This window comes from Pseudophryne corroboree, chromosome 6 (assembly GCF_028390025.1).
Source record: "Pseudophryne corroboree isolate aPseCor3 chromosome 6, aPseCor3.hap2, whole genome shotgun sequence".
In the NCBI taxonomy this organism is placed as follows: domain Eukaryota; kingdom Metazoa; phylum Chordata; class Amphibia; order Anura; family Myobatrachidae; genus Pseudophryne; species Pseudophryne corroboree.
Genome location: NC_086449.1, coordinates 675,166,215 through 675,182,407, shown reverse-complemented (window position 1 = coordinate 675,182,407; position 16,193 = coordinate 675,166,215). Strand labels below are relative to the sequence as shown.

The 16,193-nt window shown below is 46.1% G+C and overlaps 1 protein-coding gene across 2 annotated transcripts in view; it reads left to right on the top strand.

Moving 5' to 3' along the window:
• CAMLG (calcium modulating ligand) overlaps nt 1–16,193 on the top strand; it is a 146,965-nt gene that overhangs the window by 117,685 nt on the left and 13,087 nt on the right. Inside the window, exon 4 of one of the 2 annotated variants that reach the window (XM_063928266.1) lies at nt 7,176–7,208. The exons of the other annotated variant lie outside the window; for it this stretch is intronic. Coding sequence (XP_063784336.1) covers nt 7,176–7,208 — 33 coding nt within the window. The remainder of the gene's footprint in view (nt 1–7,175; nt 7,209–16,193) is intronic. 2 annotated transcript variants of the gene reach the window in all.

Genomic DNA, 16,193 nt, shown 5'->3' with positions numbered 1-16,193 from the left:
AGAAAGACGGACTCGCTGTTTTTTCATTATGATCCCAATAAGATTGGGTGTCCTGCTTCTAAGCAGACTATTGCACGCTGGGTCAGGCTTACTATCCAGCATGCTTATTCCATGGCAAGTTTGCCATGTCCAAAATCTGTACAGGCCCACTCTAATCGGTCGGTGGGTTCTTTCTTGGCGGCTGCCCGGGATGTCTCGGCTTTCCAGCTGTGCTGAGCAGCTACTTGGTCAGGGTCGAACACATTTGGCAAGTTCTACAAGTTCGATACTTTGGCCTCTGAGGCTCATTACTTTGGTCAATCAGTTCTGCAGGAACCTCAGCACTCACCCACCCGGGTTGGGAGCTTTGGTACATCCCCATGGTACTAAATAGACCCCAGTATCCCATAGGACGTAAGGGAAAATAGGATTTTCTCGTAGTCCGTAGAGGATACAGGGCGCCCGCCCAGTGCTTCATTCTTCCTGCACTGTTACTTGGTTAAGTAATGTTGGTTCAGCCGTTGCAGTTCCTGGTTCAAGTTTGGTTAGCTTGGCTTTCCTCTAGTTGTGTGTGCTGGTTCGGAAACTCTCCACTATCCTTTATATCCTTCTCTCAAAGTATGTTCGTCTCCTCGGGCACAGTTTTCCTAGACTGAGTCTGGTAGGAGGGGCATAGAGGGAGGAGCCAGCACACACTATCAAATTCTTAAAGTGCCCATGGCTCCTAGTGGACCTGTCTGTATCCCATGGTACTAAATGGACCCCAGTATCCTCTACGAGAATAGAATTTACTGATAGGTAATTAAAATCCTATTTTTCTCTGGCTGGGTCCACAGGATTATCCACAGGATAACATTGGGATATTGTCGAGCGACAGCGAAAATGGCACCAACACGGTCACGAGCTTTCTGGCCTTCCAGGATGCATTGGGGCCTCCACTATATAGTCCCGCCCACTGACTCAGTCAGATCAGTTTTTTGCTTGGTGCGGCAGGAAGCCACATGGTCACAGGGCTGCTGTGAATAAAGCAGCCTAAAGTTTTTATTATTTTATTTTTATAGACTTACTATATTTTTAGAGCGACTTATCTTAACAGCGTCTTAAACGCATATTAGAAAGAGTTGCTCCAACAACTCCCCACCGGGTCGCAACAACGCTTACCTTCGGATATCCGTGCTGTCTTGACGGGCGTCTGTGTCGGATGTTCTAGCAGGTCCAGCAGACGTAACCAGGCTGTGGCCGGAGCATGGGGAGACGGTGAGTCTATGGACTTCCTCTTACTAGAGGGGTCAGGACACAGCTACACTGATTTGGTGGAGACTACAAACAGTGTGTTGATGCGCCGAACATCTCGAGTGTGACAGCGCTACGCTCTGGGGATCATAGGCGCCAGGACTAGGTAGAGGCCGGGATCCTGGGAGTTTAAGTCAACGGGGGGATTCAGACGCTTTCCTGGCCGTCCCTCCTCAGAGTTCATGGCCAGTTCGCACGTGTCTCTCGTTTCATGAACTAAATGACCTCACTTTCGGCTCAGACGCTACCACGAGGGTACTCTGTCGCAGCTTAGACGCTGCGGTTGTGTACACTGGATATAAACCCGCCCAGACCGAGTCGCAGGCCTTAGCGTCTGCATACACGTGGAAGTCGCTCAGCGTCCGTGTCCGTTGGTGAGCGTCCGTTATCAGTTATCAAGAGCGGCAGTGTACACCAGTAGCGTCTGAATCCACTCAGCGTCTTACGAGCATATTTGCTTGGATATGGAAGTGTGGCGAGTCTCCCTGTATCCCGCTCTCTGGAGGCAGGGTATACAGTACTAGAAATGCTCTCTACTTCTTAGTATGCATTGTTAATTTTTAGTACCTATTGCATATGAGACCTGTATATTACTGTGTTTTCTGCATGTTATGTTGAAAATAGAACCAGTTAAAACAGAAGTACAATTTTCCTACTTATGTATAAGTTGTTATGGAGGTTGTATTCTCATATGACAATGTCTAATGCTTTAACATGTGACTGACTGCTAGTATGTGTGCTGACTTTTCTGTGTAATGTCAGTCCTGTTCTGACCCTCAAATCAGGTGCACTGTGGTCAGATTGATCTCACCTCTATATACTGACATATAGGGTGTTCTTCAGTCACAAACTGTGTAGTCGATAACAGGTTAATACCATGTCTGTGAGCGGCAAAAGTGATGAGGAGAATTTATCAAGCACTCCTATAGCTCTATCATGCTTATCTTGTAAGTCAGGGGTAATTGATATGAATCAATTGGTCACTTATGAGGGTTTGTGTGCAAACTGCTTCGCTTTTCAGCGAAGTAAAAAACAGGAGGTAGTTCAACCACCAACAGAACCACCATGGAATATGTTCGTAAAGACTCTGTCTACAATAGCGGACAGGTTAGCTCCGGTAGCACCACCTCAAGGGTTAGGTTACACTATGAACCCATATATTCAGCTCCCTTCCTATGGTTTGGTTCCAGTAGCCTCTACAAGCAGCCAAGGGGTAGGTAAAACTAAGACAGATACGTCTGTGTGGCAGACTACACAAGATGCATCGGATGAAGATGAGGAAACAATAGATTCAACTCCGTATGATGATCAGTCACAGAGCTTTAGTTCAGAAGATGTAGCTGAACTTATTAATGCCGTGAAGGCTGTGCTTTCTTTCGAAGAGCCAGCCAAGACAGCGTTAAAAGCAAAAGCACCTTTATTTAAACGAACAAAATCAGTGAAAGCTGAATTTCCAGCGTCAGATAAGTTGACGGAAATGATGGATGAGTCTTGGGCAGCGCCCAGTAAAAAGTATAAGATTCCTAAGAGATGGGATTCTTATTATCCATTTCCTGCTGGGGATTGTTCGAAGAGAGAAGTTCCTCCAAAAGTAGATGCACATGTTCTGCGACTCGTGCATAAATCTGCTTTACCACTGTCATCTACCTCTTTGGACGATGTCACAGACAGAAGGGTAGAGAGCCTTTTGGAAAATATTTTTTCTCTAGTGGGAGCAGTGGTAAGACCTGCTATGGCTTCGGCCTGGGTAGCACTGGCTATGGGCGAATGGATAGAGGAACTAGAGAACAGCATCCCTTCTCCTACTGGTGAGCAAGAGGATCGTTTTTGCCGTTTAAGACAATCTGCCCAGTATTTGGAAGAAGCAGCAATTGATGTAGGTACAGTTGCTTCTAAAGCTTCAGCCTTGACCGTAGTCTCTTGCAGAGCAATTTGGCTACGTACCTGGAAGGCAGATGTGGAATCCAAGAAAGAATTGGAAGCATTGCCTTTTGTGGGTAATATATTATTTGGAAAACCTTTTATCGGATATCCTAGAATCAGAGGCTGAATCGAAAAAGGTCAGATTTCCAGCTACCTATAACCCTAAGTCCAAGGGTTTAAAATTTCGCTCTTTTCGTTGGCAAAGCAAAGCGAAAGCAAAAGAGGAGCCTAAACAACCCCAGTTTAAATCCAGGGGAAGGAAGCAGTGGGCTAGCAAAAAGCCAGCTTCCAAACCTGAACAGAAACCCTCAGCCTGAAGAGACGGGCCTCCGCCTGGAGGATTCCAGGGTTGGGGGCCGACTCCTTCAATTTGCACACATATGGCGACAGTCAACAGCAGATGCCTGGGTGCAGAAGGTAGTATCTCAGGTGTATGGGTTCCCATTCAGGAGGCAGCCTCCTCAAAGATTTTTTTGCACCAGCCCGTCTCGTATAGAGTTGAAGTCCAATGCCCTGCAAGAAGCAGTCCAAAAATTACTGCAGTCAGGTGTGATTGTCCCAGTACCTCCATCACAAAAGGGACAGGGGTTTTACTCCAATCTATTTCTAATCCAGAAACCAAATGGGTCATATCGACTAATTCTAAATCTGAAAATGTTGAACAAATACATATGGATCCCGAAGTTCCACATGGAGACGTCACGCTCCATAATGTTGTCTATGGAACCGGGAGATTACATGGTATCTCTGGATGTACGGGATGCTTACCTACATGTGCCTATAGCACTGTCACATCAGTGTTACCTAAGGTTTGCCATCCTCCAGGAACATTTCCAGTTCCAAGCTCTGCCTTTCGGGCTAGCTACAGCACCCAGGGTGTTTACCAAGATCATGGTGGTTATGGCAGCTTGTCTGCGCAAGCAGGGGATAAGAATATTCCCATACCTCGACGACCTGTTAATCTTGAGCCATCTTCAACAGACGATAGTTTGTTTGCAGAGACACGGGTGGCTCATAAATTGGGAGAAATCGTCCATGAATCCGTCACAGCGGATGGTTCATTTGGGGGCCATATTGGATTCAGACCTACAGAAAGTTCTCTTACCAGAGAGAAAGATAGTCAAGGTGCAGGTCATGGCTCAGGAAGCGTTCCAAGCCCAGACAATGTCAGTCCATGCAGCAATGCGACTGTTGGGTCTGATGGTATCAACCTTCGACATGGTGGAATATGCGCAATTCCACTCCAGACCATTGCAGCACCTTATTCCGGCATTGTCAGCAGTATTTGTCTCAGGTGTACTAAATTGGGAAGCGGATTTTCTCAGCCGGCACACCATTCAGGAAGCCGAATGGGCACTACACCCTGAAGTGTTTCAGACACTGGTGAACAGATGGGGTCTACCGGAGATGGACCTTATGGCGTCTCGTCTAAACAACAAAGTTCCGAGGTACGGATCAAGAACAAGGGACCCAGGAGCGATCCTGGTAGACGCACTGTCAGTGGAACGGAGGTTTCAGCTGGCATATCTGTTCCCTCCAATATCTCTGTTACCCAGAATAGTGAGAAAGATAAAACAGGCAAAAGGAGCAATCCTTCTAATAGCTCCAGCTTAGCCAAGAAGGCATTGGTACACAGATCTGTTGAGAATGTCAGTGGGAGCACCGATACTGCTCCCTCAACGTCCAGATCTGTTAATGCAGGGTCCTTGTTATCACAGTCATCTGGATCGCCTATCTTTGACGGCGTGGCTGTTGAAACCTCTATCTTAGAGGCTAAAGGATTTTCGAAACAAGTAATCCAAACCATGCTTAGAGCAAGAAAGCCTTTTTCGGCCCGTGTATATCATAGAATATGGCAAGCCTATATTCACTGGTGTACTGGAAAAAATTACAATCCGAGATCTTTTAAGGTAGCTAGGATTTTGGATTTCCTTCAGGCAGGATTGGATAAAGGGTTGAAAGTTGCTTCCTTGAGGGTGCAAGTCTCGGCGTTGACTGTATGGTTTCAGCAGAAGATTGCTGACCTACAGGATGTACGTACATTTTTCCACGGAGTAGTACATATTCAACCTCCTTTTGTTCCTTCTGCAGCTCCCTGGGATTTGAATTTAGTTCTTAAATTTCTCCAGGGTCATTAGTTTGAACCACTTGAGAGAGGAGATCTTAAGTGGTTAACGGTTAAAGTTCTTTTCTTTACTGGCAATGGCGTCAGCCAGAAGAGTGTCAGATTTAGGAGCATTATCATGTAAGACTCCTTTCCCAAGTTTTTTTCCAGACAGAGCAGTTCTCAGAACGAGATCTAGCTATCTTCCAAAGGTGGTATCAAAGTTTCACCTGAATGAAGAGATTGTAGTCCCAGCTTTTCAGGTATCGGGACTATCTGCGGGAGAAGCGTCGCTGGACGTTGTCCGGGTTTTAAGAATCTACATAGATCGTACTAGTGCCATCAGGAAAACAGATTCTCTCTTCATCCTCTACGGATTCCATAGGAGAAGTTGGCCTGCTAGTAAACGGACGCTGGCGAGATGGCTCCGAATGGTAATAGCAGAAGCTTATTCTCATGCAGATCTCCCTATTCCGGCTAATGTCTCTGCACACTCTACACGTAAGGTAGGTCCTTCTTGGGCAGCACAACAGGGTGCTTCAGCAGAACACATATGTAGGGCAGCCACATGGTCTTCCATAAACACATTCATTAGACATTATGCCTTGTATACTTTTGCCTCTCATGATGCAGACTTCAGGGGCGAAAGGTCCTCCTGTGCAATCAGGAGCGTCCCCACCACTAAAATGGCTTTGGGAATCCCAATGTTATCCTGTGGATAATCCTGTGGACCCAGCCAGAGAAATATACGTTATGGTAAGAACTTACCGTTGATAACGTGATTTCTCTTATGTCCACTAGTATCCACAGGGATCCCACCCTGACGCATCTGATTTGAGGATCTAGACAATCACTAAAACCTCTTCCTTCTTGTATGGAAGGGTGTGCATGTGTGTTCTTATCGCCTGTACAGGTCTCTACCTAATGTTCCTGCCTAAAATCGCTGTGGAAAGAACTGATCTGACTGAGTCAGTGGGCGGAACTATATAGTGGAGGCCCCAATGCATCCTGGGAGGCCAGAAAGCTCGTGACTGTGTTGGTGCCATTTTCGCTGTCGCTCGACAATATCCCAATGTTATCCTGTGGACATAAGAGAAATCACGTTATCAACGGTAAGTTCTTACCATAACGTACATTTTTTCAACCATATGCTCACCGAAAATTACTGTATTTAGCACTGGATGTGATGTAAAGACCTCCATTAGTGGGTCGGGGTACTTGCTGCTCCAAAATTCTGCTCGGCTGTCTTGTTGAATATTCTTTACAATAGGTAATGGCACACTATACTTATTTTTAATATTGAACTTTAAAAATATTTTGGAGGTAGAAGATATAGTTTTCAATGGGAATTACCCTTCAAATTAGTGGTTAAGAAATCACAGCGTATCAAATTGCCAATACAGGTTGAGTATCCCATATCCAAATATTCTGAAATACAGAATTTTTTGAGTGAGATAGTGAAACCTTTGTTTTCTGATGGCTCAATGTACACAAACTTTGTTTAATACACAAAGTTATTAAACATATTGTATTATATGACCTTTAGGCTGTGTACATAAGGTGTATATGAAACATAAATGAATTGTATGTACACACACTTTAATGCACAAAGTTATTAAAAATATTGTCTAAAATTACCTTCATGCTGTGTGTATAAGGTGTATATGAAACATAAATGCATTCTGTGCTTAGACTTAGGTCCCATCGCCATGATATCTCATTATAGTATGTAATTATTCCAAAATACGGAAAAATCTGATATCCAAAATACCTCTGGTCTCAAGCATTTTGTATAAGGGATACACAACCCGTACTTGCAGTGCCAATTTCATATGATACAGATCCTGAATTCTTTTATTTCTCCTTCATCCACTAGGGGACACTGGAGAGCATTTGCAGTGGGAATATGGTAGGTAGCAACTGGAAGCTGCCACTTTAAATATTAGCAATGACTAGCTCCTCCCCTACTATGTCTCCCCTCCAAACCAGTCTTTTTAATGCCCAAATGGCTCTGGTCACACTTGGGTTTCCTCCTGATGGAATTATTTTATACAATTATTTTTTTTTTATTTGTTTTAGATTTACATTGATTAACAGACAGGCAGCTTCTGCCTCTGCCTGTCTGCATCGTTGGAGCTGCCGGCGGGGTCACCATCGCAGCTTCTTGCGGCTGAGTGCCGGGATCCGCAGCTATAGAGACGTTAGCTCTCTGGTAGAATGACCGGACTCTGCTGCTTGCGGCGCCTCATCCCAAGAACGTTCTCCCGATAAACATACTCAGATTGTGAGCGGTGTACAACGCCCTGCTTCAGGCAGATCACCTGCTTCACGGTCGTGCCGTCGCAGTTCAATCCAACAACGCCACGACAGTGGCATACATCAACCAATAGGGTGGCACTCGCAGTCATGCGGTGATGAGAGAGGTCACCAATATCCTACTCAGGGCAGAGGAATACGCTCTGGCCATGTCGGCAATCTTCATTCCAGGGGTGGAAAATTGGGAGGCCGATTATCTCAGCCGCCAAGATATGCACCCAGGAGAGTGGACTCTCAATCCTCAGGTGTTTCTTCAGCTGGTCCATCGGTGGGGCCGTCCCCAGATCGACCTCATGACATCACGCCTAAACAATCAGCTGCCTGTTTACTACTTTCAGATGATAGACCCAGCAGCATCAACGTTGATGCCTTCACGGCTACTTGGGATTTCCAGTTTGTTTATCTTTTTCCTCCCTTCCCGTTGCTGCCTTGGGTTCTGCAAAGCATAAAGAGAGTTGACACGCTGGTCCTCCTTGTGGCTCCGGATTATCCACACAGGGCTTGGTACTCAGGCCTCCATCTTCTGTCAATAGCGGAGCCTTGGCCCCTACCAATATGGGACGATCTCCTACAACAGGGTCGTTTTCTTTATCCAGACTTACGCAGGCTACATTTGACGGCATGGCTTTTGAGAAGGTTGTCTAGAGATGGAAGGGGATTCCTCTTAACGTTATCCCTACCATTCTCCAGGCTCGGAAGTCTGTCACATCGTCTCATTACTACCGCATCTGGAAGGCCTGTGTGGCCTTGTGTGAACGACTGGAGTTTGCCCCTATGGTTTTTCAATTGGCCCGCCTTCTCCCTTTTCTGCAGGCCAGTATTTCTGTGGGACTGAAACTTTGGTTCTCTGTGCTCTTTCTGTTTTTCTTCCAGAGGAAATTGGCCTTGATTCCAGAGGTTCAGACCTTCTTTCAGGTGGTACTTCGAATACGACGACCCTTTTGTCCTCCGACTGCTCCGTGGGACCTCAACCTGGTCCTCTTTTCTACAGTCTCCATTGTTTGAGCCTCTTGAGTCAGTGGCGATGAAATATCTCACCTGGAAAGTGGTCCTTCTCCTGGCTCTGGCTTCGGCCAGACGGGTGTCGGAACTTGGAGCTCTCTCTTGCCGACCTCCTTACCTGGTGTTCCACGAGGATAGAGCGGAGCTTCATACTCGCATGTCATTTCTCCCAAAAGTGGATTCCGATTTTCACATCAATCAGCTACTTGTGGATCCGGCCCTATCAGCTGATTCACCAGATACCAAATTTATGGATGTTGTCAGGGCGCTGAAGATCTATGTGGATAAGACTTCTTCTATTCGAAAGTCTGATTTCTTATTTGTCCTGGATATCCGGATTCCAAACAGACCTTAGCCCGTTGTATTCGTCTGACCATCCAACAGGCTTATCTGGCGGTTTCTCGGGAACCTCCGGCTTCCATTTAGGCGCGATCTACGTGCTCCATGGGCCCCTCGTGGGCGGCCGCCAGCAGGGTTCCATGACTACTTTATGTCGCACGGCCACTTGGTCGGGCAGACGTACATTCATCAGGTTTTACATATTTGATACTTTTGTGGCCTCTGCATCGCAGTTTGGCCATGCGTTTTGCAGGGCTCGAAGTGCTCTCCCGTCAGTAATGGGAGCTCTGGTACATCCCCACTTTAACTGCTCTCCAGTGTCCCCTAGTGGATGAAGGAGAAATCAAGATTTTGGTACTTACCGATAAATCCCTTTCTCCGATTCTACAGGGGACACCATACGCCCACCCGGCGCTGTTTCCTGTCTTATTGCGTCTCTGCTTGCCTGTCACTGCGGGGCTTGTCTGCTTGCCTGTCACTGCGGGACTGCTTCTTTTTTGTTCAACTCACCTTCGCTGCAGTTGTTTTACATGTTTCCTTGTGTGTTGTTTGTTTTCTGTGACCTTGTTAACATCCTCTGTTTAACGTTGTATTTCTTCCAGCTCTCATAGGGCACAGTTTTAGTAGACTGTCTTGGATGGGGGACATAGGGGAGGAGCTAGTCACATTGCTAATATTTAACTTGTCTGCTCCCAGTTGCTACCGACTATATCCCCACTGTAACTGCTCTCCAGTGTCCCCTGTGTAATCTGAGAAAGGGATTTATCTGTAAGTACCAAAATCCTGATTTTTTTTTTTTTCACTGTGCCCACCTGCAGGCGACCAAAGCACTGGGCAATGCACCTGCCTCAAGGCCCCCATACATCAGCGGCGGATTGTTGAAGTTTTCTGATGCCCCGGCTATATTAAACATGTTTAAAAATCCAAATATCCTGTTCCCGACAAAAAATGAGGATTTTTAACATTTAATTTAGCCGACTGAGTCCCATCAATTGGCGAATACGATAGGTGGATGGATCGGTGTTGCCATTGAATCAGGGAAATAGCCTCCTGATGTATGGGACCTTTAGAAAGGAGTAGCTGCTCTTAGGCATTGGTACTCATGCTTATGGGTCATTCATTATCTCTTCTTAGTGTTAAGATAATTTTAAGGAATGAAGTGATCAAGTGTTACTACATTCCTTACAATTATTTTAACACTAAGAAGAGAAAATGAATGACCCAAAAGCATGAGTAAAAGCTTAATTTTGCAGAAACATTTGTATAGTATGGCTTTTATAACAGAATTTATGGTATTCAGTGTGCATATACTACAAAAATATGGACCGTGGTCATCCAGGTATATATCATTTCTGTTTAAAAAAATAAAATTAAAAAAATAATGAGATTACACTTTTAAAGGGGGATGTCCACCTAAACAACTTTTTTTTTATTTGTAAAATAATAAGTATGAATTTACTAGTTTTTCTGTGCCATTTTAGAACAAAGACTAAGGAGATGTACTAAGCAGTGAAAAGAGTGTAGAAGTGAGCCAGTAGAGAAGTTGCCCATGGCAACCAATCAGCTTTGAACTAACACTTATTTGCATACTATACAATTATACAGTGCTGCTGATTGGTTGCCATGGGCAACTTTCCACTTTTTTCACTGCTTAGTAAATCTTCCCCTATATTCTGTTGGCTTGGCTAAAATTAAACCAGTGGTTTAGTGTATGTGTTCAGCCCCGATCAACCATCATTCGACATGCAAGTCACTGGAGTAGTAGAGCTGAGAAAAGCACAGAGGTTCAGTAGGGGATTCAAATGAACATTAGTTTAAGCTACAACGATGAGTGATTGGAGGTATTCAATAGCCCTCGCTGTAAACCCACGACTACGGGATTTCTTCTCATACGCTCCTGAGGTGTGAGCAGAAATCTAATTTTACTATTGCCTTTGGACTAGTTGCGGGGTTACCGCATGTGCTAACAGCATCCCACATGACAGTTAAGTTGGAAAAAGCTTTGGCCATTTGTCGCGGTAAACTGTATTTCTCCGGCAGGGTCCACAGGTTATTCACAGGATATCATTTGGATATCATGAAGCGACAGCGGATTTGCACCAATCGGTCAAAACTCCGCCGTGCCGCGACAACGCTTACCCACGAGTACAGTGCTGTTTCGGCAGGCGTCTGTGTTGGATATACTAGAAGGTCCAGCAGACGTTACCAGGCTGTGGCCGGAGCACGGGGAGAAGGTAAGGCATCTGTTCCGCTTAGAGGGGGATTACGGACACAGCCGCACTGCTTTGGGAGGAGACTACCAATAAGTCGCTGACCCTGCTGACACCTCGGGTGCAGCAGCGGTAGCCCTTGGGGATCACAGGCTCCAGGAGTAGTATGAGGCTGTGAGCCCTAGGGTTGATGTCAGCAGTGGGCAGTCAGGCACTCTCCTGATCGCCCCCCCCCCCCCCGGTTCTTGACCAGTTTCCTCCGAGTCTGCCGCCATTAACTGTTTTCCCGCTTCTGTCTGAGACGCTGTGTTCTAAGGGACCTAGTCTCAGCATAGGCGGCTGTGTGACTGGTGCGTCAGTGTTCACTTGGGTGTCTGTGTTCACTATAGGTTCACAGAGCGGCGGTGTACACTAATAGCATCTGAATCCACTCAGCATTCGCAGACGTATTAATCGATCTTGGAAGCAGGGTATGTCTCCCTGTATCCCACGCTACTGAGAGTGGGTTATACAGCACTAAGTCTCTATCTACCTTTTGAGTATGAATAGGTGGATAAGTGCATAATGCATATGAGTCTGATAATATTACTGTGGTTTCTTTCGCTATGCGTCTGAATAGGGTTAAAACTTTTATAAAGTAATGCAGTAATATGTTTCTCCTACATACTTGAAATGTATCTGTAGTTGATTATGTGCTCAGGTTGCTTATTATACTAATGTATAATATGTGACTGACTGCTAGTGTGATTGTTGACTTTACTATAATTCTGTCAGGTTTTTTTTCTGTCTATTCCGATCCTCAATGCTGGTGTATAGCAGGGTAGGGTCGGATTGTATGTCACTTTAACGGGTCTTCAAGTGATTACAGTCACAGATTGTGTAGTACACTGTGTAAGTATTGATTATTTATCATGCCTGAGTGGCAAAGGTGAGGAAGATACACTCACAGCAATACCAACACTCATACCATGTTTGTTTTGCAAAGCTGGGTTAACCTCAGGATCTGGTTCAGGATGGTTTGTGAGCAAATTGTCTTAAGTTTCACCAAGGTCTCTTGAATAGTACAAGGCAGATACAGGTGCAAGTTGGGGCTATATTTGCACAAATATTATCCAGTATAGCTGAGCGGATAATTCCAACTTCTGTACCAGGAATAGGTTACATGATTAACCCTTACATGTAGCTTCCCACCTGCGGTTTATCACTTCCATCAGCAGCCTCTCAAAAGAAACAGGCTGAAAAGCCAGTGGTAAGTAAATCTACATCTTCACAGTCTACACATGTTTCAGATGAGGATTCATCGGAGGATGAAGGCTCATTAAGCTATGGTTCTGCATACGAAGAGGAGGAGGTAGGCCTCAGCTCAGTGGACATAGCTGAGTTAATTAAGGCAATGAAAGCTATTCTATCCTTAGAAGAATCAGCCTTTGAAAAAGCTGCTAGTTGAACGCAGCGAAAATCTACATTACCACTGCCTTCAACATCATTAAATGATGTCACGGATAGGAGAGTGGATAGTTTAAAAAAAACAAAAACATTTTTTCTCTGTCTGGGGCAGACATAAGAACAGACATGGCTTCAGCTTGGATGGCAAAAGCAGTGGCTGCCTGGGCTGATGCATTGAAAGGAAATCTTTCAATGGCATCTAGAGAGCAGAAATCCCATATGGCACATATACAACAGGCTGCAATGTTCTAGGAAGAAGCAGCTTTGGATATGGGTACAATTGCCTCCAGGGCATCAGCTTGAACAGTAGCTGCTTGTAGAGCAGTTTGGCTACGTACATGGAAAGCTGATTCAGAATCTAAAAAGGTTTTGGAGTCTTTACCTTTCTCTGGATATATATATTTCTCTATCGTCCTAAGTGGATGCTGGGGTTCCTGAAAGGACCATGGGGAATAGCGGCTCCGCAGGAGACAGGGCACAAAAGTAAAGCTTTTACAGGTCAGGTGGTGTGTACTGGCTCCTCCCCCTATGACCCTCCTCCAGACTCCAGTTAGATTTTTGTGCCCGGCCGAGAAGGGTGCAATTCTAGGTGGCTCTCATAAAGAGCTGCTTAGAGAGTTTAGCTTAGGTTTTTTATTTTACAGTGATTCCTGCTGGCAACAGGATCACTGCAACGAGGGACAGAGGGGAGAAGAAGTGAACTCACCTGCGTGCAGGATGGATTGGCTTCTTGGCTACTGGACATGAAGCTCCAGAGGGACGATCACAGGTACAGCCTGGATGGTCACCGGAGCCACGCCGCCGGCCCCCTCACAGATGCTGAAGCAAGAAGAGGTCCAGAATCGGCGGCTGAAGACTCCTGCAGTCTTCTTAAGGTAGCGCACAGCACTGCAGCTGTGCGCCATTTTCCTCTCAGCACACTTCACACGGCAGTCACTGAGGGTGCAGGGCGCTGGGAGGGGGGCGCCCTGGGAGGCAAATGAAAACCTTTAAAAAGGCTAAAAATACCTCACATATAGCCCCAGAGGCTATATGGAGATATTTACCCCTGCCTAAATGTACTAAATAGCGGGAGACGAGCCCGCCGAAAAAGGGGCGGGGCCTATCTCCTCAGCACACGGCGCCATTTTCTGTCACAGCTCCGCTGGTCAGGAAGGCTCCCAGGTCTCTCCCCTGCACTGCACTACAGAAACAGGGTATAACAGAGAGGGGGGGCAAAATAAATGGCAATATATTAATATAAAAGCAGCTATAAGGGAGCACTTAATCATAAGGCTATCCCTGTCATATATAGCGCTTTTTGGTGTGTGCTGGCAGACTCTCCCTCTGTCTCCCCAAAGGGCTAGTGGGTCCTGTCTTCGTATAGAGCATTCCCTGTGTGTCTGCTGTGTGTCGGTACGTGTGTGTCGACATGTATGAGGACGTTATTGGTGTGGAGGCGGAGCAATTGCCAAATATGAGGATGTCACCTCCTAGGGGGTCGACACCAGAATGGATGCCTTTATTTGTGGAATTACGGGATAGCGTCAACTCGCTTAAGCAGTCGTTTGCCGACATGAGGCGGCCGGACACTCAATTAGTGCCTGTCCAGGCGCCTCAAACACCGTCAGGGGCTGTAAAACGCCCCTTGCCTCAGTCGGTCGACACAGACCCAGACACAGGCACTGATTCCGGTGGTGAAGGTGACGAATCAACCGTATTTTCCAGTAGGGCCACACGTTATATGATTTTGGCAATAAAGGAGATGTTACATTTAGCTGATACTACAGGTACCACTAAACAGGGTATTATGTGGGGTGTGAAAAAACTACCAGTAGTTTTTACCGAATCAGAAGAATTAAATGACATGTGTGATGAAGCGTGGGGTGCCCCGATAAAAAAACTGCTAATTTCAAAGAAGTTATTGGCTTTATACCCTTTCCCGCCAGAGGTTAGGGAGCGCTGGGAAACACCTCCTAGGGTGGACAAAGCGCTAACACGCTTATCAAAACAAGTGGCGTTACCCTCTCCTGAGACGGCCGCACTTAAAGATCCATCAGATAGGAGGATGGAAAATATCCAAAAAGGTATATACACACATGCAGGTGTTATACTACGACCAGCTATTGCGACTGCCTGGATGTGCAGTGCTGGGGTAGTTTGGTCAGAGTCCCTGATCGAAAATATTGATACCCTGGACGGGGACAATATTTTACTGTCGTTAGAACAAATAAAGGATGCATTTCTTTATATGCGTGATGCACAGAGAGATATCTGCACACTGGCATCACGGGTAAGTGCTATGTCCATTTCGGCCAGAAGAGCTTTATGGACACGACAGTGGACAGGCGATGCGTAGAGGAGTTATTTGGGGTCGGTCTATTGGATTTGGTGGCCACGGCTACGGCCGGGAAATCCACCTTTCTACCTCAAGTCACTCCCCAACAGAAAAAGGCACCGACCTTTCAACCGCAGCCCTTTCGTTCCTTTAAAAATAAGAGAGCAAAGGGCTATTCATATCTGCCACGAGGCAGAGGACGAGGGAAGAGACAGCAACAGGCAGCTCCTTCCCAGGAACAGAAGCCCTCCCCGGCTTCTACAAAAGCCTCAGCATGACGCTGGGGCTTCGCAAGCGGACTTGGGGGCGGTAGGCGGTCGTCTCAAGAATTACAGCGCGCAGTGGGCTCACTCGCAGGTAAATCCCTGGATCCTGCAGATAATATCTCAGGGGTACAGGTTGAAATTAGAGACAGAGCCACCTCGCCGTTTCCTGAAGTCTGCTTTACCAACGTCCCCCTCAGAAAGGGAGACGGTTTTGGAAGCCATTCACAAGCTGTATTCTCAGCAGGTGATAGTCAAGGTACCTCTTCTACAACAAGGGAAGGGGTATTATTCCACTCTTTTTGTGGTACCGAAGCCGGATGGCTCGGTAAGGCCTATTCTAAATCTGAAGTCCTTGAACCTGTACATAAAGAAGTTCAAGTTCAAGATGGAGTCACTCAGAGCAGTGATAGCGAACCTGGAAGAAGGGGACTTTATGGTATCCTTGGACATCAAGGATGCGTATCTCCACGTTCCAATTACCCCTCACACCAGGGGTACCTCAGGTTCGTTGTACAAAACTGTCACTATCAGTTTCGGACGCTGCCGTTTGGTTTGTCCACGGCACCTCGGGTCTTTACAAAGGTAATGGCCGAGATAATATTTCTTCTTCGAAGAAAAGGCGTATTAATTATCCCATACTTGGACGATCTCCTAATAAGGGCAAGGTCCAGAGAACAGCTAGAGATGGGTTTAGCACTATCTCAAGAGGTGCTAAAGCAGCACGGATGGATTCTGAATATTCCAAAATCCCAATTAATGCCGACAACTCGTCTGCTGTGCCTGGGGATGATTCTGGACACAGTTCAGAAAAAGGTTTTTCTTCCCGAAGAAAAAGCCAAGGAGTTATCTGACCTGGTCAGGAACCTCCTAAAACCAGGAAAGGTGTCTGTACATCAATGCACAAGAGTCCTGGGAAAAAATGGTAGCTTCTTACGAAGCAATCCCTTTCGGCAGATTCCATGCAAAGGGATCTGTTGGACAAATGGTCAGGGTCGCAT